The sequence below is a fragment of the Salmo trutta genome, chromosome 18 (genome assembly GCF_901001165.1).
Source record: "Salmo trutta chromosome 18, fSalTru1.1, whole genome shotgun sequence".
NCBI classification, from domain to species: Eukaryota; Metazoa; Chordata; class Actinopteri; order Salmoniformes; family Salmonidae; genus Salmo; species Salmo trutta.
Genome location: NC_042974.1, coordinates 23,477,199 through 23,504,442, shown reverse-complemented (window position 1 = coordinate 23,504,442; position 27,244 = coordinate 23,477,199). Strand labels below are relative to the sequence as shown.

At 44.9% G+C, this 27,244-nt stretch overlaps 1 protein-coding gene across 9 annotated transcripts in view; it reads right to left on the bottom strand.

Moving 5' to 3' along the window:
* Nucleotides 1-27,244, bottom strand: part of cpeb3 (cytoplasmic polyadenylation element binding protein 3) — a 68,395-nt gene that overhangs the window by 7,858 nt on the left and 33,293 nt on the right. For 6 of the 9 annotated variants that reach the window (XM_029698063.1, XM_029698070.1, XM_029698065.1 and 3 more), the window contains exons 4-7: nucleotides 20,687-20,743; nucleotides 17,757-17,780; nucleotides 16,182-16,349; nucleotides 14,986-15,075 (exon numbers count right to left, since the gene is read on the bottom strand). In XM_029698063.1, the coding sequence (XP_029553923.1) occupies nucleotides 14,986-15,075; nucleotides 16,182-16,349; nucleotides 17,757-17,780; nucleotides 20,687-20,743 (339 nt within the window). Of the gene's footprint in view, nucleotides 1-14,985; nucleotides 15,076-16,181; nucleotides 16,350-17,756; nucleotides 17,781-20,686; nucleotides 20,744-20,826; nucleotides 26,329-27,244 lie in introns of those variants that run through there. The other 3 variants (XM_029698064.1, XM_029698071.1, XM_029698072.1) reach the window with 2 other exon arrangements.

The window sequence follows — 27,244 nt, the reverse complement described above, 5'->3', positions numbered from 1 at the left end:
AAGCATAGGATTGGTGTAAACATTAGGTGGGAGGGAAGTTCCACCATTGTTAATAAATCCATGAGAGAAAGTATGCAAGCGCACAGTTGAGAAGGGGAATGGGGCCAGACAGGCAGGCAAGCCTTCCGCAGTGCAGGGGCTTAGTAAACCAGAGGAGGAGGAGAGCAGAGCACAGATCTGCAGTGGCTCGTGCCTGAGATTTATAAAGCTTTACTGCGGAGCTCCCGACTGCGCTAAGGGAGTAAAGGAAAACATACGGCCAGGCAGAGTTTTGGACTGTAAAGAATTGTGTTTACAGATAAACGACAGGTCTGGTTACGTCATGGTCCTCCAGCCAACAAAATGACCTCAGACATGAACAACTCTTTCCCTCAGCAACGGCCAACACTGTGTCAAACAGTTACACATGACCTCACAAACAAGCCACTCTAATTTCACACCTTGACTCAAAAACTTCCAAGACTCTTCCGACGATGGCCAATTTACCTAACAAACAGTGACTTGCACAGCGCGTCCACTACGGCTCTCCAACTAAAATTCAGCCTAAAACTTCCCTCACAAATCAATACCCGCCAACATTTCAGCTTCCGACAATCAAAGTTTAAATGATGACAAAGTTTCAAGTGGTGAGACTCATTTCAAAGTATGGTTCAAGTTTATGCGTCTGCTGATTTAATAGGGTAACAATTTATCAAGGCTAACGTTTCCTGATTCAGGAACTTGTTTCTTTCCAGATTTACAGCGCCAAGAGAGGGGTGCAGACCTCGACACTGCAGACCGGCCTTCCCTGTAGCTCAGTTGGTAGAGCATGGTGTTTGCAACGCATGGTGTTTGCAACGCCAGGGTTGTGGGTTCGATTCCCACGGGGGGCCAGCACGAAAAAAAAATGGAAAAAAATGTATGAAATGAAATGTATGAAATATAAGTCGCTCTGGATAAGAGCGTCTGCTAAATGACTAAAATGTAAAATGTAAAAAAATGGTCTGGCCCGTATTCATAAAGCATCTCAGAGTAAGAGTTCTGATCTAGGAGCAGGTCCCCACTGTCTTATTTAGTACGCTCTGAAAGGTAAAACGGATCCTAGAGCAGGACCTACTCTGAGATGGATATGGGCCCAGGACTAGTAGAGAATAAAATCAGTGAGACCCATCTGTGAAGGGTGGAAAGCAGACTCTGGCAAAGCTCCCTCACAGCTCATCATCCTCCCATAGAAAGCAGTCCCTTCCCAGTCTGGAAGCGGTCTCAAGTCTCAACTGACCATGTCTGAAACCTACAGCTGAGCTGCGCTGCTATACAGTATATCCTAAAAACAGAAAGGAGGAAATAAGGGAGAAGGACATTGAGGAGAAGAGGAATGAAGATGGAAGAGAGATGCCAAGCTGCCCTAGCACTGCCTAGTCAAAGTCTACACAACCCTTGCAGTCTTCACATTTGCCTTAAAAATTCTACCTAAAAAAGGGACTAAATTAGATTTTTCCCCACCAATCTACTCCACATTTTGAAAGTGAAAGAAAAGTTGAACTGTTTCTTCTTGAAAAACATGTTGAATAACAACAAAAAAGTACACCTCAGATGGGGCGGCAGGTAGCCTAGGTAAAAATCTGTCGTTCTGCCCCTGAACAAGGCAGTTTTAACCCACTGTTCCTAGGCCATCATTGAAAATAAGAATTTATTCTTAACTGACTTGCCTAGTTAAATAAAGGTAAAATAATAAATAAAGATAAGTGATCATATTTTATGTAAAATTAAGATATTAATGTGCCTTCAGAAAGTATTCACACCCCTTTTTTCCCCACATTTTTGTTGTGTTACAGCCTGAATTTAAAATTGATCAAAGTGCCAAAAAAATTGTCACTCACCTACACACAATATCCCATAATGTGAAAGTGGAATTATGTTTTTAGAAAAAATTTAAAATGAATTAAAAATGAAAAGCTGAAATGTCTTGAGTCAATATGTATTCATCCCTTCGTTATGGCAACCCTAAATAAGTTCAGGAGTAAACATTTGCTTAACAAGTCACATAATAAGTCGTTTAACATTTTTTATGACCCCACTCATTTATGAACCCCACACATACAATTAACTGTAAGGTCCCTCAGTCATGCAGTAAACAGATTCAACCAGGGAGGTTTTCCAATACCTTGCAAAAAAGGGCATCTATTGGTCAATGGGTAAAAATGTAAAAAAGCAGACATTGAACATCTCTTTGAGCATGGTGAAGTTATGAATTATGGTGTATCAACACACCCAGTCAGTACAAAGATACAGGCGTCCTTCCTAACTCAGTTGCCGGTAGAGGGATTTCACCGTGAGGCCAAGGGTGACTTTAAAACAGTTATGGAGTTTAATGGCTGTGACAGGAGAAAACAGAGGATGGATCAACAACATTGTAGCTACTCCCCTATACAAACCTAATTGACAGAGTGAAAAGGAAGCCCGTACAGAATAAAAAATATTCCAAAACATGCATCCTGTTTGCAACAAGGCACTAAAGTAATACTGCAAAAAATGTGGCAAAGTAATTCACTTTTTGTCCTGACTACAAAGTGTTAAGTTTGGGGCAAATCCAATAACACACATTACTGAGTACCAATCTCCATATTTTCAAGCACAGTGGTGGCTGCATCATGTTATGGGTATGCTTGTAATTGTTAAGGTCTGGGGAGTTTTCCAGGATAAAAAAAAAATAACAGAATGGAGCTAAGCACAGACAAAATCCTAGAGGAAAACCTGGTTTAGTCTGCTTTCCACCAGATACTTGGAGATGAATTCACCTTTCAGCAGGATAATAACCTAAAACACAAGGCCAAATATACACTGGAGTTGCTTACCAAGAAGACAGTGAATGTTCCTGAGTTGCCGAGTTACAGTTTTGACTTAAATCTACTTGAAAATCTACGTCAAGACCTGAAAATGGTTGTCTAGCAATGATCAACAACCAATTTGACAGAGCTTTAAGAATTTAGAAAATAATCAAATGGGCAAATGCTGCACAATCCAGTTGTGGAAAGCTCTAAAAGAATTACCCAGAAAGACTTACAGCTGTAATCGCTGACAAAGGTGATTCTAACATGTATTGACTCAGGGGTGTGAATACTTATGTAAATCAAATATTTATGCATTTCATTTTCAATAAATAACATTTTATTTAAATCTACAAACATGTTTTCATTTTGTCATTATGGGATATTGTGTGTTGATGGAGGGGGAAAATCTATTTAATCCATATTGAATTCAGGCTGTAACACAAAATGTGGAATAAAGTCAAGGGGTATGAATACTTTCTGAAGGCACAGTATAAGCACATGCTAGCAGTCATGCCTGCATGTCAAAGTCACGCAGTGGCAACATAACTTGGTGAAGTAGAACAAGAGATTTCAGGGATTCACAGCATACATGTTTAAATGCATTTACTGTTAAATTAACCTTGCATTTTTATACATAGATGCCATTTTTTGTAAATTTGACATTTTCCCTCAGCTGGGCGTAACCATTTACACTTAGGTGGGAATTGGCCTATATGGAGAGAGCTAGAGTTAAATGTTTACTTAATGAAAATAATGGGCATAATCATGATAGCAATTGAAAGGGAACAGTTTTGAGGTTCTGAGAAAAATGATTAGACAAAAAGGTGAGGACATAACAGTTCACCTGACAAGACTGAATCCAAACATTATACTGTTGATTTTATGTGAATTTTACATTGTGTACTTTTAGCCGCATTTGTTGATAATAAAATCTGAAAATACTCTGGATATATCCAGTAACACAATAAGAATATTCCTGGAAAAAGTGGGACAGGTGCAACATAAGACAAAAAATGTACAAGGTTTTGAGTGAGAGGACTAACAGGTCTCTCCAAGTGGTCACACACCTCTCTAAAGTGTGCACAGTTCCTAAGTCATTTCAATGCACTTTAATGACTCAAAGAAGAGTCATCAACTATAAGGTGCTTTGTTGAGTGCCGTTGAGGAACCAGAGCAAGCACACGTAGTTATGTTTGGAACACAACCCTGCATCCCCACTCTCACACAATGACTAGTTTACGCAACCCAAAAACGGCCCAGTATAAATCACAATCTGAGTCAGGTGGACATAATTTGAAAGCCTGTTCAGTCAAAATGACTAGCTAAGTTATAAAATATGATATTACAGTGTTAAGCTTTCATAATGCAATTCAGGGAAACGGATCATAATTTTGGCGCACATAGAAAGGAGTCATGAGTGCATTCAGGTGCCGAGGTAAATTTTCTTCACAATAGACAAACAGACTCATTCTGTTCAGAAAAACCAAGGGTATGACGCCATGTCATCTTGTACCTGTACCTCAAAACAAAGTGATCATAAATGTTGACACTGTATATTACATGAGTTTTATGCACAATTGGCTTGCTTGTATGACATCAAAACAGTATTGTTTCTAATTCTCAATGACTCATCTTTCAGAATACATAGTCATCTTTATTTACAGCATTTCCCTCACTCAGACAACACATTTCCAAAAGATGCCCAAATTACTGGGAGGGATGGGGGCAACTTCTTGTTGTGTGCGGTGCTCAAGTTCAGAACGGCTGTCAGCCAAAACCCATACAGAGCTGGGAAGCGCAGAACCAGAGCTCTGACGTCATGTATAGCATGTTACTGTACAGCCACTGTGTTCCAATTGAGATGTTTATCAGTGCCCAAAATCGGCCATTTTCAACCTGTATACAGGTACGAGGGTTAAAGGGTACAGTAGCACAAAAAGCACCATCTATACAGAATATGGCAATAAATAAATATTATTCAATTTGATCAAAACTAACTTTGCATAATATCATAGTCTACACAGTGTACAAAACATTAACAACACTGCTAATATTGAGTTGCACCCCCCTTTTCCGTCAGAACAGCCTAAATTCATCAGGGTATGGACTCTATAAGGTGTTGAAAGCGTTCCACAGGGATGCTGGCCCATGTAGACACCAATGCTTCCCACAGTTGTGTCAAGTTGGCTGGATGTCCTTTGGGTGGTGGACCATTCTTGATACACACAGGAAACTGTTGAGCGTGAAAAACCCAGCAGCGTTGCAGACACAAACTGGTGCGCCTGGCACCTTCTCCTATACCCTGTTCAAAGGCACTTAAAGATGTTGTCTTGCTCATTCACCCTCAATGGCACACATACACAATCCATGTCTCAATTGTCTCAAGGCTTAAAAATCCTTCTTTAACCTGTCTCCTCCCCTTCATCTACACTGATTGAAGCTGATTTAACAAGTGACATCAATAGCTTTCACTTGAAATCACCTGGCCGGTCTATCTCAGGGAATGAGCTGGTGTTCATAATGTTTTGTACACTCAGTGTATATTTATACCCCAAACCATTGGTTTCCAAATATTTTATGAGTAGGCTTTCCTATTCTGTCTTTTTTTTTTTACTATAAATCACTGTTGTTCCAATTAAGCCCAGTATGCTCCTATTAAGCCCAGTATGCTCCTATTAAGCCCAGTATGCTCCTATTAAGCCCAGTATACTCCTATTAAGCCCAGTATGCTCCTATTAAGACCAGTATGCTCCTATTAAGCCCAGTATGCTCCTATTAAGCCCAGTATGCTCCTATTAAGCCCAGTATGCTCCTATTAAGCCCAGTATGCTCCTATTAAGCCCAGTATACTCCTATTAAGCCCAGCATGCTCCTATTAAGCCCAGCATGCTCCTATTAAGCCCAGTATGCTCCTATTAAGCCCAGTATGCTCCTATTAAGCCCAGTATGCTCCTATTAAGCCCAGTATGCTCCTATTAAGCCCAGTATGCTCCTATTAAGCCCAGCATGCTCCTATTAAGCCCAGCATGCTCCTATTAAGCCCAGTATGCTCCTATTAAGCCCAGTATGCTCCTATTAAGCCCAGTATGCTCCTATTAAGCCCAGTATGCTCCTATTAAGCCCAGTATGCTCCTATTAAGCCCAGCATGCTCCTATTAAGACCAGCATGCTCCTATTAAGCCCAGTATGCTCCTATTAAGCCCAGTATGCTCCTATTAAGCCCAGTATGCTCCTATTAAGCCCAGTATGCTCCTATTAAGCCCAGTATGCTCCTATTAAGCCCAGTATGCTCCTATTAAGCCCAGTATGCTCCTATTAAGCCCAGTATGCTCCTATTAAGCCCAGTATGCTCCTATTAAGACCAGTATGCTCCTATTAAGACCAGTATGCTCCTATTAAGACCAGTATGCTCCAATTAAGACCAGTATGCTCCTATTAAGACCAGTATGCTCCAATTAAGACCAGTATGTTCCTATTAAGACCAGTATGCTCCTATTAAGACCAGTATGCTCCTATTAAACCCGGTTTGCAATGAAACACATGGGGATAGTGTGTTGATATCCCAATATTCAATGAACATGAGCATAACATTTATTTTGTTCAGATATAAGTTGATTAAAAAACACAACTACAGTTGTGCCTATACCAAGACTAGAAACTATTAGGGACATTTAGAAACCCCAAGTCCTTTGGAGTGGACAGGATGTCGTTGATGCAGAGAGAGAAGAGTGATATCAGCGGTGAGGGATGTCAGGGTTATGATGGTACGGACCACAGCTAGCGCCATGTGAACAACAATCCCAATGTTCTTGTTTATCCTTGATGCTCTGTCGAAACGCAAATGCACCACACTTGCAATACAGTTCTGGCTATCTTTGGAACTTTACTTTTATATAGGCGAGAAATAATATTTCTCATACAATTGGTAAACAAAAATGGCAACAAATGAGGGGCAAGAGGATGACTATTGGGCGACTTCTCATGCACTTTTGGGTGGGGGGGGAATTGTCATATTGTTGTCCTTCATTCATCAAGGTGGTTCAGTTTTTTTTGTCCACCACTTGTACCTTTGTAATACAGTAGAGAGGGAGATTTGAAATGGTCTTCAGATTGGCTTTAGGAAGACGAGTTTAAATAATTAACAAGAATATCAGTACAGCAAATGTGAATCACCTTTCAGGTAATTAATTGAAATTGTGTGTGTTACAGTCTGTGTGTTACAGTCTGTGTGCATGGCTTCTTATCCAGAGGGTCAGTGTGTGTTACAGTCTGTGTGCATGGCTTCTTATCCAGAGGGCCAGTGTGTGTTACAGTCTGTGTGTTACAGTCTGTGTACATGGCTTCTTATCCAGAGGGTCAGTGTGTGTTACAGTCTGTGTGCATGGCTTCTTATCCAGAGGGCCAGTGTGTGTTACAGTCTGTGTGTTACAGTCTGTGTACATGGCTTCTTATCCAGAGGGTCAGTGTGTGTTACAGTCTGTGTGCATGGCTTCTTATCCAGAGGGTCAGTGTGTGTTACAGTCTGTGTGCATGGCTTCTTATCCAGAGGGCCAGTGTGTGTTACAGTCTGTGTGTTACAGTCTGTGTACATGGCTTCTTATCCAGAAGTTCAGTGTGTATTACAGTCTGTGTGTATGGCTTCTTATCCAAAGGATCAGTGTGTGTTACAGTCTGTGTATTACAGTCTGTGTGCATGGCTTCTTATCCAGAGGATCAGTGTGTGTTACAGTCTGTGTGCATGGCTTCTTATCCAGAGGATCAGTGTGTGTTACAGTCTGTGTACATGGCTTCTTATCCAGAGGATCAGTGTGTGTTACAGTCTGTGTGCATGACTTCTTATCCAGAGGGCCAGTGTGTGTTACAGTCTGTGTGCATGGCTTCTTATCCAGAGGGTCAGTGTGTATTACAGTCTGTGTGCATGGCTTCTTATCCAGAGGATCAGTGTGTGTTACAGTGTGTGCATGACTTCTTATCCAGAGGATCAGTGTGTGTTACAGTCTGTGTGCATGGCTTCTTATCCAGAGGGTCAGTGTGTGTTACAGTCTGTGTGCATGACTTCTTATCCAGAGGGCCAGTGTGTGTTACAGTCTGTGTGTTACAGTCTTTGTGCATGGCTTCTTATCCAGAGGGTCAGTGTGTATTACAGTCTGTGTGCATGGCTTCTTATCCAGAGGATCAGTGTGTGTTACAGTCTGTGTACATGGCTTCTTATCCAGAGGATCAGTGTGTGTTACAGTCTGTGTGTTACAGTCTGTGTGCATGGCTTCTTATCCAGAGGATCAGTGTGTATTACAGTCTGTGTGCATGGCTTCTTATCCAGAGGATCAGTGTGTGTTACAGTCTGTGTGCATGGCTTCTTATCCAGAGGGCCAGTGTGTGTTACAGTCTGTGTGCATGGCTTCTTATCCAGAGGGCCAGTGTGTGTTACAGTCTGTGTGCATGGCTTCTTATCCAGAGGATCAGTGTGTGTTACAGTCTGTGTGCATGGCTTCTTATCCAGAGGATCAGTGTGTGTTACAGTCTGTGTGCATGGCTTCTTATCCAGAGGGCCAGTGTGTGTTACAGTCTGTGTGCATGGCTTCTTATCCAGAGGGCCAGTGTGTGTTACAGTCTGTGTGCATGGCTTCTTATCCACAGAAGGCTGGTGTTGGTGCAGCGTTTTGTTCTAACCAAGCAGTAACACACCTGATTAAGGTCTTGATTAAAGTCTATGATTAGTTGAATCAGGTGTGTACTGGTTGTCAAAGAACAGAAGCCTAAGTCCACATAGATCTTGTTATGTTATGAGTGCTACTTTCATGATGAATAGTAATGATCAGTTTATTTCAATAACTTCAGGGGTGATTCATATAATACAATTTTACATAAGAAATGTCAGTTTGTAAATTTTGAACATTTGGAAATTAATAAAAATTTTATATTTAATTTGGAACACCCATGGACACCCATGGGCTTAAAGGGTACATTCAGTACCCATTAAGCCCAGTCCAGACTTTTCACGTTTTATCAAATATTTATTTCTTAGAAAAAATTAAAAATAAAAGTAGTCAAAAACTTTGAGAGAATAATCTTTGATTTTATATGTTAGAAATGTCTAAACTTAGATTTGGGGGGGCTTAATAAGTACACTTACCCTAATCCATTTTTAGGTAACATTTTTAAGGCAGCAAAATGTAAAGAAATGTGCAAGGGGTATTTAGACTAGTACCACCCCATTTATGAAAATGGTTAGCTCCTACAGACAGTGAGTCACGTGGCCGTGGCTTGCTATATAAAGCAGGCAGACATCGAGGCATTCAGTTACTGTTCGATTGAATGTCAGAATGGGTAAAACTAATGACCTAAGCGACTGAGTGTGGTATGATCGTCAGTGCCAGGCACGCCGGTTCCAATATCTCAGAAAGGCCGGCCTCCTGGGCTTTTCACGCACGACAGTGTCTAGGGTTTACAGAGAATGGCGCGACAAACAAAAAACATCCAGTCAGTGGCAGTCCTGTGGGTGAAAACAGCTCGTTGATGAGAGAGGTCAAAGGAGAATAGCAAGAATCGCGCAAGCTAACAGGCGGGCCACAAACAGATAAATAACGGCGCAGTACAACAGTGGTGTTCAGAACGGCATCTCGGGAACACACAACTCGCCAGTCCTTGTCACGGATAGGCTATTGCAGCAGACCACACCGGGTTCCACACCGATCAGCTAAAAACAAGAAGAAGCGGCTCTAGGGGGCAGGTGATCACCAACACTGGACAACTGAAGAGAGAAAAAAAACATTGCCTGGTCCGACGAATCCAGGTTCCTGTTGCTTCATGCTGATGGCAGAGTCAGGATTTGGCGTAAACAGCATGAGTCCATGGTCCCATCCTGCCTGGTGTCAACGGTACAGGCTGGTGGCGGGCTGTACCTAATAAACTGTCTATATCCTAATCAAATGTATTGGTCACATACACGTGTTTAGCAGATGTTATTGCGGGTGTAGCTAAATGCTTGTGCTTCTAGCTCCGACAGTGCAGCAATATCTAACAGTTTCACAACATATACCCAAAAAACACCTAAATCTAAGTAAGGAATGGACTAAGTAAACATATGTCAGTGTGGCATTGGACTAAGATACAGTGGCATAGTATAGAACACAGTATATACATATGAGATGGGTGATGCAATATTTACACACAATTAAAGTGACTAAGATACCGTATAATAGTATAGAGTAGAGTTTATTAAAGTGGCTAGTGTTTCATTTCCTTAAAGTGGACAGTGATTCCTAATTTATGTCTATAGGCAGCTGCCTCTGATGTGATGGAGATGGCTGTTTAACAGTCTGATGGCCTTGAGATAGAAGTTGTTTTTCAGTCTCTCGGTCCCCGCTTTGATGCCCCTGTACTGACCTCGCCTTCTGGATGATAGCGGGGTGAACAGGCAGTGGCTCGGGTGGTTGTTGTCCTTGATGATCTTTTTGGCCTTCCTGTGACATCGGATGCTGTAGGTGTCCAGGAGGGCGGTAATGCGGTAATGCGTTGGGGAGACTGCACCACCCTCTGGAGAGCGTTGCGGTTGTGGGCGGTGCAGTTGCTGTAGCAGGCGATGATACAGCCAGACAGAATGCTCTCAAACCCTCAACTTTTACAGATGCAAAATTTAGGTGTTAAGCCAAATTTCTTCAGCCTCCTGAGGTTGAAGAGGTGCTGTTGCGACTTCTTCACCACACTGTCTGTGTGGGTGCACCATTTCCGTTTGCCAGCAATGTGTACGCCGAGGAACTTGAAGCTTTCCACCTTCTCCACTGCGGTCCCATCAATGGATGGGGGGTGCACCATCTGCTGTTTCCTGAAGTACACAATCATATCCTTGGTTTTGTTGACGTTGAGTGAGATGTTTTCCTGGCACCACACTCCCAGAGCCCTCACCTCCTCCCTGTAGGCTGTCTCATCGTTGTTGGTAATCAAGCCTACTACTGTTGTGTCGACTGCAAACTTGATGATTGAGTTGGAGGCGTGCTTGGCCATGCAGTCATGGGTAAACAGGGAGTACAGGAGGGGGCTGAGCACGCACCCTTGTGGGGCCCCAGTGTTGAGGATCAGCGAAGTGGAAATGTTGTTTCCTACCTTCACCACCTGGGAGCGGCCCGTCAGGAAGTCCAGAACCCAGTTGCACAGGGCGGGGTCGAGACCCAGGGTCTCAAGCTTAATGATGAGCTTGTAGGGTACTATGGTGTTGAATGCTGAGCTATAGTCAATGAACAGCATTCTTACATATATATGCCTCTTGTCCAGATGGGATAGGGCAGTGTGGGGGTGATTGCATCGTCTGTGGACCTATTGGGGCGGCAAGCAAATTGGAGTGGATCTAGGGTAACAGGTAGGGTGGAGGTGATTTCCTTTTATAATCCGTGATTGTCTGTAGACCCCGCCACATACGTCTCGTGGCTGAGCCGTTGAACTGGGACTCAACTTTGTCCCTATACTGACGTTTAACCTGCTTAATTGCGATGGGAATAACTACACTTTTTGGATTCTTACATATTCCCAGTCTTCTTGCCCTGGTTAAATGAAGTGGTTCGCACTTTCAGTTTTGCGCCAATGCTCCCATCTATCCACGGTTTCTGGTTGGGGTAGGTTTTAATAGTCACCATGGGTACAACATCTCCTATGCACTTCCTGATAAACTCATTCACCATATCGGTATATACACGTGTTATTTTCTGATGCTACTCTGAACATATCCCAGTCCACGTGATCAAAATAATCTTCAAGCGTTGATTCCGATTGGTCAGACCAATGATAGAAAGAGGGAGGGGAGAGATATGGAGGAGAAGGTGGGTGAAGAAGAGAGAGAAACCAGACCAACCACTAAGAGCTGGAACTCGGCCACTGAAAGTAAATAAAATGCACTGCTGACAGCAGCTTACATGATGAGAGGAAGGAGGGAGGGAGAGAGGGAGGGAGGAGAGAAATTAGGGAGGGGAGAGAGACAAATATCTGCTTTCCTAAAACAAATAGGCATGGGAGCGTCACGAGAGCACAGGCAGCTGAGACCAGAGGAGGTGAAACGAAGCTTCACTAATCATCTCAATTTGTGAAGAATCACTCGATGCATCCTCGATCATCCCCCACACATCTTCTCTGTACCATGAGTAAAGAGAGTTAAACCCACCTTAGGGGCGAGGGCACTACCAATGGGGCTCCGGTGGCATCATTAGAGTGGCCTGTGTCTGTCAGACCCCTGGCTCGAGGCTGTGCCCTGTCCTCCTAAGCCAGCCATTGCGCACCTCGCCCCCCTGTAACATGGATAAGCTCCCAGCATCCAGGCTCTGACACAGACACATTATCCTAAAAGCAGCCACTCTAAACCCCAAAGGAGCCCCCTCCTCTTCCTGGCTCATCTCTACCTCCGTGCGGAGCAGACAGAAATAACTTCAGTGGTGTTTGGAGCTCGTCGCCAACGGTGACGCCTGGGGCTGCAGGGCTCAATGAGCAGTTGTGAGCAGCACCGCCGCCATGGCAACCTCATCGGTCAGTGACATCATCCGGCCGACAGACACAGGCAGGCTGAGAGAATGGGACTAAGCCCGACATGGGACACGTACTAGGAAGTAGAGGTCGAACGATTAATCGGAATGGCCGATTAATTAGGGCCGATTTCAAGTTTCCATAACAAATCGGTAATCTGTATTTTTGGCTGCCGATTTGCCGATTTTTTTTTCTTCCCCCACCTTTATTTAACTAGGCAAGTCAGATTAAGAACACATTCTTATTTTCAATGACGGCCTAGGAATGGGGGTTAAAGGCCGTAATTAATTTGCCAGAATTGTACATAATTATGACATAACATTGAAGGTTGTGCAAAGTAACAGGAATATTTAGACTTAGGGATGCCACCCATTAGATAAAATACGGAACGGTTCCGTATTTCACTGAAAGAAAAAACGTTTTGTTTTCGAAATGATAGTTTCCGGATTCGACCATATTAATGTTCAAAGGCTCGTATTTCTGTGTGTTATTATGTTATAATTAAGTCTATGATTTGATATTTGATAGAGCAGTCTGACTGAGCGATGGTAGGCAGCAGCAGGCTCGTAAGCATTCATTCAAACAGCACTTTCGTGCGTTTTGCCAGCAGCTCTTCGCTGTGCTTCAAGCATTGCGCTGTTTATGACTTCAAGCCTATCAACCCCCGAGATTAGGCTGGTGTAACCGATGTGAAATGGCTAGCTAGTTAGCGGGTGCGCGCTAATAGCGTTTCAAACGTCACTCGCTCTGAGACTTGGGAGTGGTTGTTCCCCTTGCTCTGCATGGGTAGCGCTGCTTCGAGGGTGGCTGTTGTCGATGTGTTCCTGGTTCAAGCCCAGGTAGGAGCGAGGAGAGGGACGGAAGCTATACTGTTACACTGGCAATACTAAAGTGCCTACAAGAACATCCAATAGTCAAAGGTATATGAAATACAAATGGCATAGAGAGAAATAGTCCTATAATTCCTATAATAACTACAACCTAAAACTTCTTACCTGGGAATATTGAAGACTCATGTTAAAAGGAACCACCAGCTTTCATATGTTCTCATGTTCTGAGCAAGGAACTTAAACGTTAGCTTTTTTACATGGAACATAATGCACTTTTACTTTCTTCTCCAACACTTTGTTTTTGCATTATTTAAACCAAATTGAACATGTTTCATTATTTATTTGAGGCTAAATTGATTTTATTGATGTATTATATTAAGTTAAAATAAGTGTTAATTCAGTATTGTTGTAATTGTCATTATTACAAATAAATAAATAATAAATAAAAAAATCGGACGATTAATCGGCATCGGTTTTTTTTGGTCCTCCAATAATCGGTGTCGGCGTTGAAAAATCATAATCGGCCGACCTCTACTAGGAAGTATAGGAACAGTGTAGTGGCCCGTGAATGGACCTCAGGCCTGTCCATCAGGGATAACTACCTATCTGGCCCCGGGCTTGCAACTGATCCCAGTTCAGCTCGTAGATAGGCCCTGCCCTTCGCGTGGCCTGGAAGCCACAACATGAGTTATCCTCATCTCCCAAACCAAAATGAAGAGTTTCATAATTGTACAGAGACACATAGCTGCTCATTTTAATGTGGCACAAGACGGAACAAAGTGACTACCATCTTCCATTAGGTCAGCTTGGAACCACTTTTAATATGGGGAGAGATTGATGACCACTTGATGGGAATAGCACATCTGCGAAGCAACCGTTACAGCGCATGAAAGGATAGGACACACACACACACACACACACACACACACACACACACACACATCTCCTGCTAAGAACTTTGCCACTTAACTCTTTCAACCACTATAACCTGCAGAGTTCAAACCGCAGAATTAGGAAGACAGTGTAAACAAGGGATTTCAGCCACTCACATGGCATCCATGTTTTCAAGAGGTAGATACGTACGTGGCCCATTACAACATCAATACACATGGGCGAGTACAACACGAGGTCGTGGTTTCCTTGTGGCTAACCAAGTCTTCCCTCCCTCCCTTACAAGGAATCCTACGGCCCTCAAGCGTAACTCATTCCCCTAAAAGGATGCTGCCTTCTGAGCTTTGGAATAGAGAGCCGAGGACTATTGAAAATAAAAAAAACTTTATCAACCCAAAAAACTGGGAAATTGAAAATGAGAGAGGGAAGAAACTGGCAGTTTACACAGCTGTAGCATATTACCATCTGCCTGAGGAATGTCAGCTATGTCTGCTTTAATAGTTTCCCTAATATGACACAGAAAAGTGTGTGTGTGTGTGATGGGCCAGCGGAGTGATGTGATACAGGCACAGGGCCTGAAAGGAAGGGCCTTCTCCGCTATGGTCACCTGTCCAAATGAAACCGAAGAGGGCGGGGGGGCCAGGAGAAAGCCTTTGCACTCTCCAGGTATTAAACAGAAAAACATTGTGCTCTGGGACCTTCAGGAGCCTGTGGTGCGAGACCAGAGCGGGGCTGTGTGTGTGTTTCTATCCCTGAGATAGCAGTAGGGGGCCATATTAATAAACAGATGCCTCGAGACGCCCTGACCCTGGAATTCTGGGTAACGTAACCCTTCGCAAACAACCTTTGCCTTAGCAGCACAGCATGATCATGACTGTACAATAACAGCTGTTACTGTGGACTGAGGTCTGCTATTTTACAGACCGGTGTGACGAAACGGTTCCTACCTTTAGGTGGGAAGTAGGACTTGCTCTCGGCTTTGTGGGGCCAATCCACCACCAGGTGTCCATAGCGACGGAAGCTGTTGGTGATCTCATCTACAGAAAAAAAGATGAATGAAAAACAACATGTCAACGCAGTCATAGAGCACTTTGCCATGGAAACCATTTGTCTACAAGCAGGCCACCAACGACAACAAAAATGTGTCTACTGTCTACCCTCACTGTATGCTATCAACAAAACCCAGGAAAATAATGTATTTTTGCTTGTTTTCCAAAATGCTGTCCACTAGTCTACTGCATTAAACACGTCTTCACACTCCAGGCCCTGTTCTCACTAGGGTCATTGTACTGTGGAAACCCATTAATATTCCAAGAAGTCATGGGCACGCATTGTTCACAAACTCTGTGTGTGTGTTGTGTTCTGTGTGTGTACTATTATGTGTCTGTATGTGTGTGTGTGTGTGTGTGTGTGTGTTCTGTGTGTGTACTAGTATGTGTATGTGTGTGTATACTAGTGTGTGTTTTGTGCAAGTTTTGTGTTCTGTGTGTGTTTGCGTGTGTTCTGTGTGTGTTTGCATGCGTGTGTGTTTGCGTGTGTGTGTGTGTGTGTGTGTGTGTGTTTGCGTGTGTGTGTGTGTGTGTGTGTGTGTGTGTGTGTGTATGTCTCATGAAAGCCACATTGAGCAGTGTCACCATTCCGGATTCCCATAGTCCTACTACGCAGTCAGTCAGGCCCTCTTCACACTGTGGGAAAACACACTATCACATCTGCTGCCAGACTGACTGCCAGCTCACTGCCTCAAACCCACAGAACATAACCAGTCAGTCCACAGTCCCAGAGAACCAGCTTCGTGACAGATAGCGGCATCCTACAGACACAGAACCAGCCCTTTAGCCCACTGAGCCAGGGGCTACCAGCATCTGTAGACCCACATCGGGCTTGTAGTATCCTAGCCAGTCCAAAACCCCTACATGTACTAATGTGATGAATGTGCCATGCAGCTGATGGACATTCTATGAGGATATATAGTGATTGTACAGTAAAGTGAAAATCTGTTTGTGTGCTCTTGCCAACTTCCATGTGTGTGTGATGGGCCAGCGGAGTGATGTGATACAGGCACAGGGCCAGTGACCATAGGGGCTGGCAAGACAACCCAAACAGATCTGAGAGACAGGCAAGTGCCACTGCCGTCCGTCCGTACCTTCATCTATGTCAGGAGGAAGGCCTCCGACAAACACCTTCCTGGAGTAGCGCTCCATCCTCTCTCCGTTTTGACAGCGCGTGGGCGAGTTCAACCCCGGGGTCAGAGAGGGGTCACCGTGCCCGTCGTCCAGGAAACCGTCCTCGAACGGAAAGAGTGAAGAGCGACCTGGAAAGAGAGAGGTGGTGGGGGAGGGGAGAAATAGAGAGAGAGAGGACAAGCAAGAGCAACAGGCAGAAGAAAGAGGGAAAATAGAAGGGCACAGAATGGAAGAGGAGAAGACAGGGAGGACACGAAAAGAAAGGGAGAGAAATATGTTATTAAAACCGGTAACAATAGCCTCCTTAGAGAGGAAGGTCAAAGCACCATCATGCTGCTTCATGAGCTCATTCTTCAAAACATTGTGGGCCTGCCTGCCTGCCCTCCTCCACCCTCGAGCCGATCCGGTTCAGTCCAATTACAAACCAGCACAGGGCCTTCATAGCCTTCTTCCACCAGATGAGCCCTTGTTCCTGCGGGCCATAGGAACAAGGGGTGGAGGGTGCAGGAGGGGTGGAGAGCATTTACCACAGCAGTTGATTACCTATTACAAATGTGAACACATAGAATAGAGATCATATTATTTTGCTATTTTATCTGTTCTAATTCCATGGTACTGACTGAGTGGTGCTGCAGGCAGTGTCTAAAGCCTCGGATATGCGTAGGCTACTTTAAATAGAGTTGTATTTACCATGCTAACAGGTACACGGCTATAGTCTCTTTCTATGTAAGTGCACAAGAGTGGTATGTGGCGATTGAGGACTCCCCCTTTATTAGCTGTGCTGACTTGAAGATGATAACCGCCCGATTTGCTGATCGCTGAGTCATAAGCTCCGTCAACATGTGGACGAATGTACTGCCAACAGCCAGACTTAAAAAAGTACTACAATTCTTAGACACACAAAAAGTGCAAGCATTGCAACAACGTTGCATATGTTACCGGGGTTCCTCACTGAGTAAAGTTAGGAATTAGTTGAACACTCCAAAAATCAGAGAAGAGTATGTCCGCAGCACCCATTTCAGCCATTCAGGACATAAACAGTTTGAGTCAGTGTACTTTCTCAATGTTTTTATGGTCTAGACTTAAACATTTTGGCCCAAATCCAAATGGACTCGCTCTGGAACTGTCCATAATATATGGAGGGTCTATACTTGAGAATTCATTAATAATCCACAAGCAGCAGCCAATACAGTTGCGTATAGCGATACACAGGGGTAGCACAATGACTCAGAATATTAAAGAGAAAACAAAGTTGCATTAAGCAAAATGGAAGAAAAAAAACGCACAAGACACTAAATGATCCGCCTCTCCTCGACATAATTAAATGTAACGACGTTAAAAAAATAAATGTGTATAAATGAATAGGATTTCATCCAATCACGGCACAGATGGAGGCAGATTATGTGACATTCCACTAGAACCCGGTAGCCTTGGAGAGAGAGAGAGACGCCCGTATGGAGAGAGAGCCAAGCAATTGCGCTCGTGCCTCCCGTTCATTTTGCCAAGCAGAAACAAAGTACAACTCCACACATTACCTCTTCTGCGGCCATAGCTCCTGGCTGCTTGTGAACAGCGGAAGAGGGAGGGAGAGAGAGAGAGAGAGAGAGAGAGACAGAGGGGTATGGAAAGGAGAGGGAGAGAGACAGACAGAGACATGGGTTTCGTGGGAAGACAACCAGGCAGATCATCACCAAGGCAACAGTGACACCACAGACGCAGACAGCCACACCTAATCATCAGCGATGGAGGTAGACAAGGAATCATTATGGGTTGGCTGGCAGTATCCCACAGGAAACCTGCTGCACCTACTGTACCTGAGCCGGGCTAGACTAGACTAGAGGATGATGGGCGAGGTTATAATAGGCCTAACTACTCTGAAATAGTCACCTGAAATAACAAGACCCTATAACCCAAATTATAAATCTCAGGCAATAAACACGGACTACTACCTAAGCTCACGTTTTGCTCTAATTTCTTCCCAGCGTGAATATTCATGAATGTGAGGGATAAAGCGGCACGCAGAGACAGACAGGTGTCGTTAGTCATTACCACGAACTAGTGAAACGTTAGTGTTTATCCAGTGGGGAAATTTCCACTCACAGCTGCCCTGGATGGAGCCATGGAGGTGACAGCCTGAGTCTCAGAGTCCAGACAGGAAACGAGAGAGAGGAGGACTGCCCTACCAGGTGATAGCGTTGGCTGGGAGATCGCAATCTAGTGAACAGGCCCAAAAGGTACAGCAGGCAGCGATGAGACGTCGTTGCCCTTTCTCTCCATTTCATTAGTTAGCGTGTGCGTGAGCTCTCACAATAAACCTTTTGGAGAATTAGCTAGAGCTCAGGAAATACGGTCGCAAAGCACTAACATGAAAAAAAACTAAACAAAATGTATTGTTTGGGGTGTGTGTGTTCTCACACGTGACCTTTCTTAACCGTCTTTAAAAACGCACCCAACACGTCTGAATAGAAGCCTTGTTGTGCCTGAGAAAAAAGCCGACGGAAGGCAAACGAGGCAGACTGAGGTATTAAGAGTCTATAACGTTAATGCCAGTAGACAGTGTGTGGGTGGGGGGTGGGGGGTGAGTAATGCATCCCTAAACAGACCTTCTCACAGTCAAATGTCACAGAGAACAAAGTCTTCTCCTAAAAACCAATATGGGGGTGTCCATTGTGACGGTGCCATTGTGTGACCCCCCCCCCGGCCCCCCTCCCTCGCTCTTGACAGAAACATTGCATCCAGACCTCTTCTCTCACTGGGTTTTCATTAAAACTTGGTCTCTTCTCACCACAGAGCAGAGTTGTTCAGACCAATGTTCTCCGCATTATTCTTCCACTGTACGGGCCTTGGGGAGGGACAAAGGCACCTAGCAACAAAGGGAAGAAGGTGGAAGAGTGGAACCCACTGATCTAGTGTAGACTAGTAAGTGGTGTTGGGAAACTGTGTCTGCGACCGTCACCCCGGTGAGGGAGAATAAGACGAGGGGGAGGATGAGAGGGAGGGAACGGCAGGAGTAGGCACAGACTCAGAAATAAGAGTGTCAGAGAGAGGAGACTTAGAAGGTAGGACGGGGAATATCTCCCGGGGAGGAGCGGTACTGGAAAACGCCTGCTAGCTTCTTGATCGATTCACAGACCTGCCCTTCTTTATCCATAAATCCACGTTGGGTGTCTCACTTCTCATCCTTCATCTAAGCCACAAAAGCAGTGGGTAGATGTAGAAATCGTTTGGAAACCCATTCTCTGTAGTCTAGGCAAAACAATGGCGAGAAATGAAGAGTAGATTAACGTTAAACCCGCTTTCTTCACATCCAAAGCCTTGCTGTCTAAACACGGCAGACTACAGCAGCGAGCGCCAATTCTGACAGACGCCAGAGCTCCATGCAGATCTGAGACGAAGTTAAACCCTGCAGAAGAGCAGTTTAACATCGATTTGAAACGTGTTTCCCAAAGGACTGATGATGAAAAGAACAAGTTGGAGAGAAAACAGACAGCACAGTGTTGTCAAGCTGTGACAGCAGTAAAATGAGTTACTATAAGCCTTGTTGGATATCTTCTCCCTTTCCATTCATCCTCTTCTCCGTTCTTTTTCACTGCTTCCCCGCTGGCATCCCCAACCAGGCAAGTTAGGAGAGCCAGGGTTGTGTTCATAAGGCCACACAACCGAAAATGTTTTGTAATGGAAAAGTGTTTAGTTTTTGCCTTGGCCCTACACCTGATTCAAATCACACTGGGTTAGAGGTAGTCCCTCCCTGTTTCAGTCTGTTTTCTCTCGATGGGTGCCTAATGAACATGACCCAGGACTCGACTAACACTCACAGATGTCTTGCGCTGAGCTACACCAGTCACCATGGACACCCCAATCCTCTCTCCTGTCAATTATATTGGCAAGGCTGAAAGAAAGAGCCTTTTGACAACTCACTGTCTAAAAACTGAACAGTGGGAGAAAAATTGATTTTCTGACATTTCTGAAATATGAGGATTTTTTTCTCTCTCTTGGAGAAGGAAAATTGAAAAACTCTTGCTGCCGGCCTCACCTCGAGCCTGTGTGGACCAAACCCTGATGTTTGCCATCTGCTAGGTGGAACGGGGGTGGGGGGTCTAGGCTTACAGACGGTATTTGACAGTGGTTCCTCCCTGCTCTGCGCTGAGACAGGGGTCCACCCTGGGTTTATGGTGTCAGAGGGTAACACTTGAAAAGGGGTGTGAGGTGGGATTAGCATGGGTATGGGCCCTGTGGTGATCCTCGCCCCAACCCTAGCAGCAAGGGCATATCCCGAGTCATCCTGCATAGGTGCGTTAAGATCCCACTACTTCTGAATAGGTTTCTGTCATTCGTTTCCATGAACTAGAGAAGCAACACAATGGTACCACTTAAGTGGCCACAATTAAAGCAAAAACACACACACCCATAATAACATAGTTACATGGAGGGATAAGGATTGTGTACATTTCGAAATGCTACTCACTGTTCAACGGCATGATGTGATCTGCTCCGGGGTGATGAAAGTTCAGTCCCATGCGTCCTGGAGAGAAACAAGAGATGACAGGTTATAACCCGCGTGTGTCGGCCTACATAACAGCATCTCATACGCAACAAAACACTCACCACGTTCCGTGCCAGCACAAAACATGGGAACGCTGACACGAAACCTAGAACTTAGGTAAATGTTCTGAGGGGACAACATATGTCGCATACAACGTTACATGCTAAAGTACACGTTATACTGTCCACATAACCTGGTAAAAAGACGCCCACAGAAAATAAAAAAGGTCGCGTCATTGAAAAACCAAACCAGGGCAAACGTGTGTGATAAACAGCATAAAGATTTTGGCTGGGCTATGGAAAACAGTCATTCAATTCTCTCGCTTCTCCTGTGTCGCATCTCTCACACACACACACACACACACACACACACACACACACACACACACACACACACACACACACACACACACACACACACACACACACACACACACACACAGTCCAACGCAAAGAATGTGAAAGAGCATGCGTTCTGCTCTGGTGACAAGAGTGTGGTGTGGACATGCCCAGACATCCTCCACACCAGCTAGGGAAAGGACTTCCTGGTACAAACTGTAGTACATCTCCCTCCTTCTGGCTCGGTCTCTTCCATACACACACGGCCAAGCTCATCTCAAGCAGCAAATAGGAAAGTTGATCACTGATGCACCCTGGGTCCGTCATGATGACACGACTTCTGAATACGTTTCCATTGTTCATTTCCATGAAACAAGAGAAGGAGCAAAATGGCCCCTGTCAAGGCCACAATAAAAGCACACAGTGCAGGCTGTTTCATAGTGAGCAGTTGAGTTATGAGTCACCGTAGCCAAAGACAAATGAGCATCCATTTTTTAAGTGACACTTTCAATTCCACAGTCCTTCCTTTCAACAACACTAAACTACTGGCTGGTTTGCAAACACATGAGCAGCAAAACGCTGCCATGGACAGAGTTCGGGAGTTCATATAAGGAAAGAAATGGTGCAGCAAGTCAACGATGCCTCTAAATGGCAGATATTTCTACATCCATTACCCAACAGAAAACGTGCAACGAACGGGTTGGCTCCAACAGGGCAACATGTTTCAACACAGTGCTAAACATCTGCACTTAGTCTCTACAGTATGTCTACAAAGCAAAGGGTAATGGCAGGGGCAGACATCTTGGTTTACCGAGTGGGTGTCTATATATAGAGAGAAACCTGAGTGAGACTGGGCAGCCGTGTTGCAAGCTGGAACGGCGCAAACAACACGTCAAAAAGTTTAAAAACTAAACCGAAGCAGACAGATAAAAGCGTTTCAACAGTTTAGACCAGGGTCGTACACATTAGGGCAGAAAGTAGCAAAATGCTTAGAGACGGAAAGCGAAAATGTGCGTTTCTTATTGGACAAGTTGAGGTATAGTTCCTTTCGTTTTCAGTCCGTATTCTTCCGTTTAGTGCTTAATAAATATGGCCCAGTCCTCCTCCTAGGCGGTGAAATTTGGAGTGATCTCTGGGTGAAAACAAGAGAGGGGGAGGAGACAGTGCAGCCCATCCAACAGATCAACAGATGAGAGCGGATGTGGATTTCCTCACAGCTCTCAACGAGTCATAATCCTGCATGAGAACAGAGGGGCTTATATGGCAATCCTTTGCATAATCAATCCTGTAAAAGAGCGAGTGTGTGCACGCACACACACACCCACCGCGTCAATTTTCACCCTCTCTCTCTCTCCCCTACTGCTATTTCTAACTGAATGAGAGCATGTTTTGGCTATCTCGAGTGAAGAAATCTTATTGGCTGTGCCAGCATCACCGTATTGTGACGCGCCTGAGCGAGCATGCTGTGTTACTTGTCAAAAAGGTTGGCAAAATAATATTCTAAATTGATATAGTCAGACTCAGTAGGCCACATTCTTTCTCCCAAACGGTAAACCATGTCAGATGGAAGATAGCGACTTGGTATAACAACATCCCTGACTCATACTCTAGAATACAATGTGTGGTTTGGTTTGAAATGTGGCGAGACACTCAATAGGAACCACAATGTGCCGTGACTTCAGGTACAATATTATGGATTTGCAAACCTTTTCACAGTGTACAGTACAACTGACAAATGTTCACAGCATTACTGGAGTGTTAGGTCACAGCCAACATGGAATATATATCCAGTCCCCTAGCTCTAACTGCACTGGGAGGAGAGCGATGCCTCCATTTTGCCTCTTAAATAGCCGGGGTCCATGGTGGTCCTACCTAAACCAGGGTTGTATTCATTAGGGAACACCGTAGCAAAATGTTTTGTTACGGTAGGATAAAATTTCTTATTGGAAACGTTCAGGTACTCCATCCCCGTTTGTCTGTTATCTTCCGTTTGGTGCCTAATAAATACCTCCCAGGCATTCTAGTGGTGACAAAATGGACAGTTGCTCCCAAAAGCCCTAAAATAGCTCTGGGCCTGTGCCATCTGCTTCCCCAGTTCAGTGGCATGGCCTCAGGGCAGCTCAGTGGCATGGCCTCAGGGCGCTGGGCTGGTGACATTTCCTCACCGAGGGCTTGGGCAGGGGGGGGTTCTGGAAATGCATGCCATTCACTTCCTTCAGAACAAAGCCAGTAAGTCCCCAGTCCTGGTACTTCTGATGAACAATGACCTTATTGGGTTACAACTACATAACATTGGGCTGAGGAGTACTGGTTAACTGGACAGAGTAATAGACTAGCGTCTTCATCTCTCCAAACCACCGCTGATGTTTACGCTGAAACTTCCCCAGACTAGCTCTTAGGAAAGGCTAGGTGTGTTTGGTTTAGCCTAAATGGACTGGTTTTCATTGGGCTGCATTTAGAGAAGCATTGTACAGCATATTATGCTCCTAAAGAGTTAACCTTCCTTTAGATTCCATGAGGTGCTCATCAGCCATTGCTTCCCACCTGGAATTCTCTCTCTCTACCCTCAGCCACGTTTTTCAACCTCTGTTCCACATTAAAGAACATATTAAAGCTCCCCGATAACTGCCTTTGGAAAAAGCCAGAGCAGCAGTTACGGGGAGGACTGGCAAGTCAACGGGGAGGTGTGGAACCCAGCCGACAAAAACACCTTGAGACTAGAGGATGAGGTCTCACACAGGCTACTGGCAATGAAAAGCAACCCCCCTACTGTCTGAAAACCACAAAGGACAAATGTCAGCTTTATTTACCCGAGATGTTTCCGGAACATAAAGAGACATCTTTCTCTATAAAAAAACAATCAAGAATAAACTCAAAAGAAAGGCCAACAGAATAAGACTATAAGAGTGTTTTTCATCAAAGCTCATCTAATCAACTACTGCTGGTAGAGGCTGGATGGACAAAGGCTTAACTAAGCTAATGGAGCTAGATGGTGTGTGTGTGTGTGTGTGTGTGTGTGTGTGCCTAACCTTTACCACCGCCAACAAAGCTTAGAAAGTATTCTAACCTCATCTCCCGACAATGACTGTTTAAAGTGCAGAATGTTCTTGGTGTCGGCGATTGAGCAAATGTTTTATTTAACTAGGAAAGTCAGTTAAGAACAAATTCTTATTTACAATGACGGCACCTTCAAATGACTTGAGTTAGCCTTTATTTTTCTGGACTAGGTCAAGCTCAGTTTTAAATCGGTCAGCCTGGCCAAAAAAAGGGCCTGATTGTCTGGGTGACCTTTCAACGCCCTTTTACCTCAGGGTCAGGCTGCTGTGACATCTCTCTGACCCAAACGAAACAGCATTCACTGCCCTTTCCCCTTCATTATCTTACCCCATCTGTTAACTCTGAAGTTGTAGCTTCCCTCCTGATAAAACCTTACTCTTGACTCCCATATTGACCTTTAAAAATCAACAAACACCATTGCTCAGTGGATCTGTACTCAACCTCTCTGTTATTGGTTTGGTGATGTCACCCGGCAGGCCAAAACTCAATCCAACAAAAACAGGCTGAAATATATACTGAAATGGCATTATCATCATTTCAAAGTATCATTCCAACCTCAGCGTAGAATTTACATATATAAGAAATATAAAAACACAGGAAAATCACGTTCTTGACGGCACTGGGCCTTTAAACGAGTTGAGATGAGTATTTACAGTTAGAAGACTAGTGGAAAGTCTTCCCAGGAGAGTGGAGGCTGTTATAGCTGTAAAGAGGGGACCAACTCCATTAATGCCCATGATTTTGGAATGAGATGCTCCACGAGCAGGTGTCCACCTACATTTGGTGGTGTAGTGTATGTTTAAGCATACATGACTGTTGGGAGTGGGGTTGCCATAACTTTAGCTCCCTGGTGCAGCAGAGCTGACACACTAAAGACGGTGTGGCAGCAGATGTCTTGACCACACTCTGGCTGTTGTCCGGACAGCGGTAGCGCTGGAAGGTAGAGAACGACCAATATAGATTTTTTTTTAGGGCCGACGCCAACACCGATTTTTTGGGGGGGTCAAGGAGGCGGTCGGCCAATATTTTAGGCCATTGCTCAATATGAACACATAGACCTAGAGACAGACATGTTTACATCAATTTTAAAATCAAACAATAAATGTGACTTTTGTTTTGACCAATCTAACTACATACCACAACGATAATACTTTATTTGAGTGGTACGTCTCTTGATGAACTGGGTAAATGAAGATGACTGAGACCTATTCAACTGAACGTATATATTCAATAGAGTGTGTGAACACTTTGATTCTTTTTTTGCTCGTTTTGGCTAAATCAGTGGAGTCCACCGATGACAAACAAACCGTTTGCGGACTTATATTAGCCTACTGATCAACAAGGTTTGCATAGAAGCAAGAGGCTACATGTCTCTGCACACTGACGAAATGCATGTTAATTCAAACGTCCCTCAATAAAAACGCTAAACGCACAACAGCCCATTTCTAAAAGCGACAACGGAATTTGTTTGTAGCTAAGGCATACAGTCACGTTTGTAAGATCATGTGAGGCAGACCAGCTGAGCAGATTGTGTGTGTGTGTGTGTGTGTGTGTGTGTGTGTGTGTGTGTTCAGCATACTGACATGAGTGCTTTGAATAGTGCCTGATTTGCATGTGGCAGTACACACACACACACAAACACACACACACACACACACACACAAACACACGGAGCAGTTCCTCCCGTGTCAGAGTAATCAGAATGTGTGTTTGTGTGTGAGGAGGACTGTGTGTGCCATAACCACAGCGTGGTGGCTTGCAGTGGTGTCTGTTGCCAGGCTCAGACTCCTGGTGTTTTTCCAGGCCGAGCGGAGGAACCGTGGCGCGGGGGAAAAGCCTAACTACTGACTCTCCACACGTGAGCTAAGCTGACCCAATTTCGGGACTCACTTCATGCGCTCCAGTGTGGAGCAACAACAAGAAAAAAGGACCCGCTTGTTCACGATATCCCAGCCCGGCACCCCTCCCTTTGAAAACAGAGTGTCAATTCCCCGTGCGTGCCACTCCGATCTGATTCATCAGCATTCAGGAGTTAAAGAGGATCACAAGAATAACAGTCAATCCCCCCCCAATTCCCTCTCTCTGGGCTGACTCCTCTTCAAACACTCACAGTCAACGCTATAGTCTCACCCTTCTCACCGTCATAGTCAGGAAGAGAGGGGTTCACATTCACACCCTCTGTCCAACCCCCCCCCCCCCCCATTCTCATAACCACCCGGCCTCCTCTCTCATTCTCACACATGATTGGAATCCCAAACAACACAAGGGTCGGGGTACAAAATGCTAGGTATGAGAGAAAAGTCTTTGAAAGAACACTACTATTGTCAGCATGATAGTTTAGATTGGGGGGGGGCACAATTCTTCCTCACTTTGAAATAATAACAAAGGAAAAGGATACAGACCTCGGTGGCTGTCCTTTAGGCTGGTCCCAGATCAGTTTGTGCCATCTTGCCATCTTCTCTGATCAGTGTCAATGACCGTTGGCAAGTCAGCACAAAAAGATCTGGGACCAAGCTAGCTGTCCTGTGCCTTGCTGTATTAGACCAGCGCTATGGGCAGCCTCAGCCAATGGAGCCAAAGCAGGGGGACACGAACAGGGAAGACCTGCTCTGAGACAGGGCTAGTGCAGCACGCCTCTCTGAAGGCAGCCCACGCTGTTGACACGAGGACTGGGAGTAAACAGTGATGGGGCATGAATGTTGAACCATCTGGCTGGGACTCAACCTTCCACTCGCTCGCTCTCTCTCTCCAGTCTCGCTCGCTCTCTCTCTCTCCAGTCTCGCTCGCTCTCTCGCTCCCTCTCTCTCCAGTCTCGCTCGCTCGCTCTCTCTCTCTCTCCAGTCTCGCTCGCTCGCTCTCTCTCGCTCGCTCTCTCTCTCTCCAGTCTCGCTCGCTCGCTCTCTCTCTCTCCAGTCTCGCTCGCTCGCTCTCTCTCGCTCGCTCTCTCTCGCTCGCTCCCTCTCTCTCGCTCCCTCTCTCTCCAGTCTCGCTCGCTCCCTCTCTCTCCAGTCTCGCTCGCTCGCTCTCTCCCTCTCTCTCCAGTCTCGCTCGCTCGCTCTCTCCCTCTCTCTCCAGTCTCGCTCGC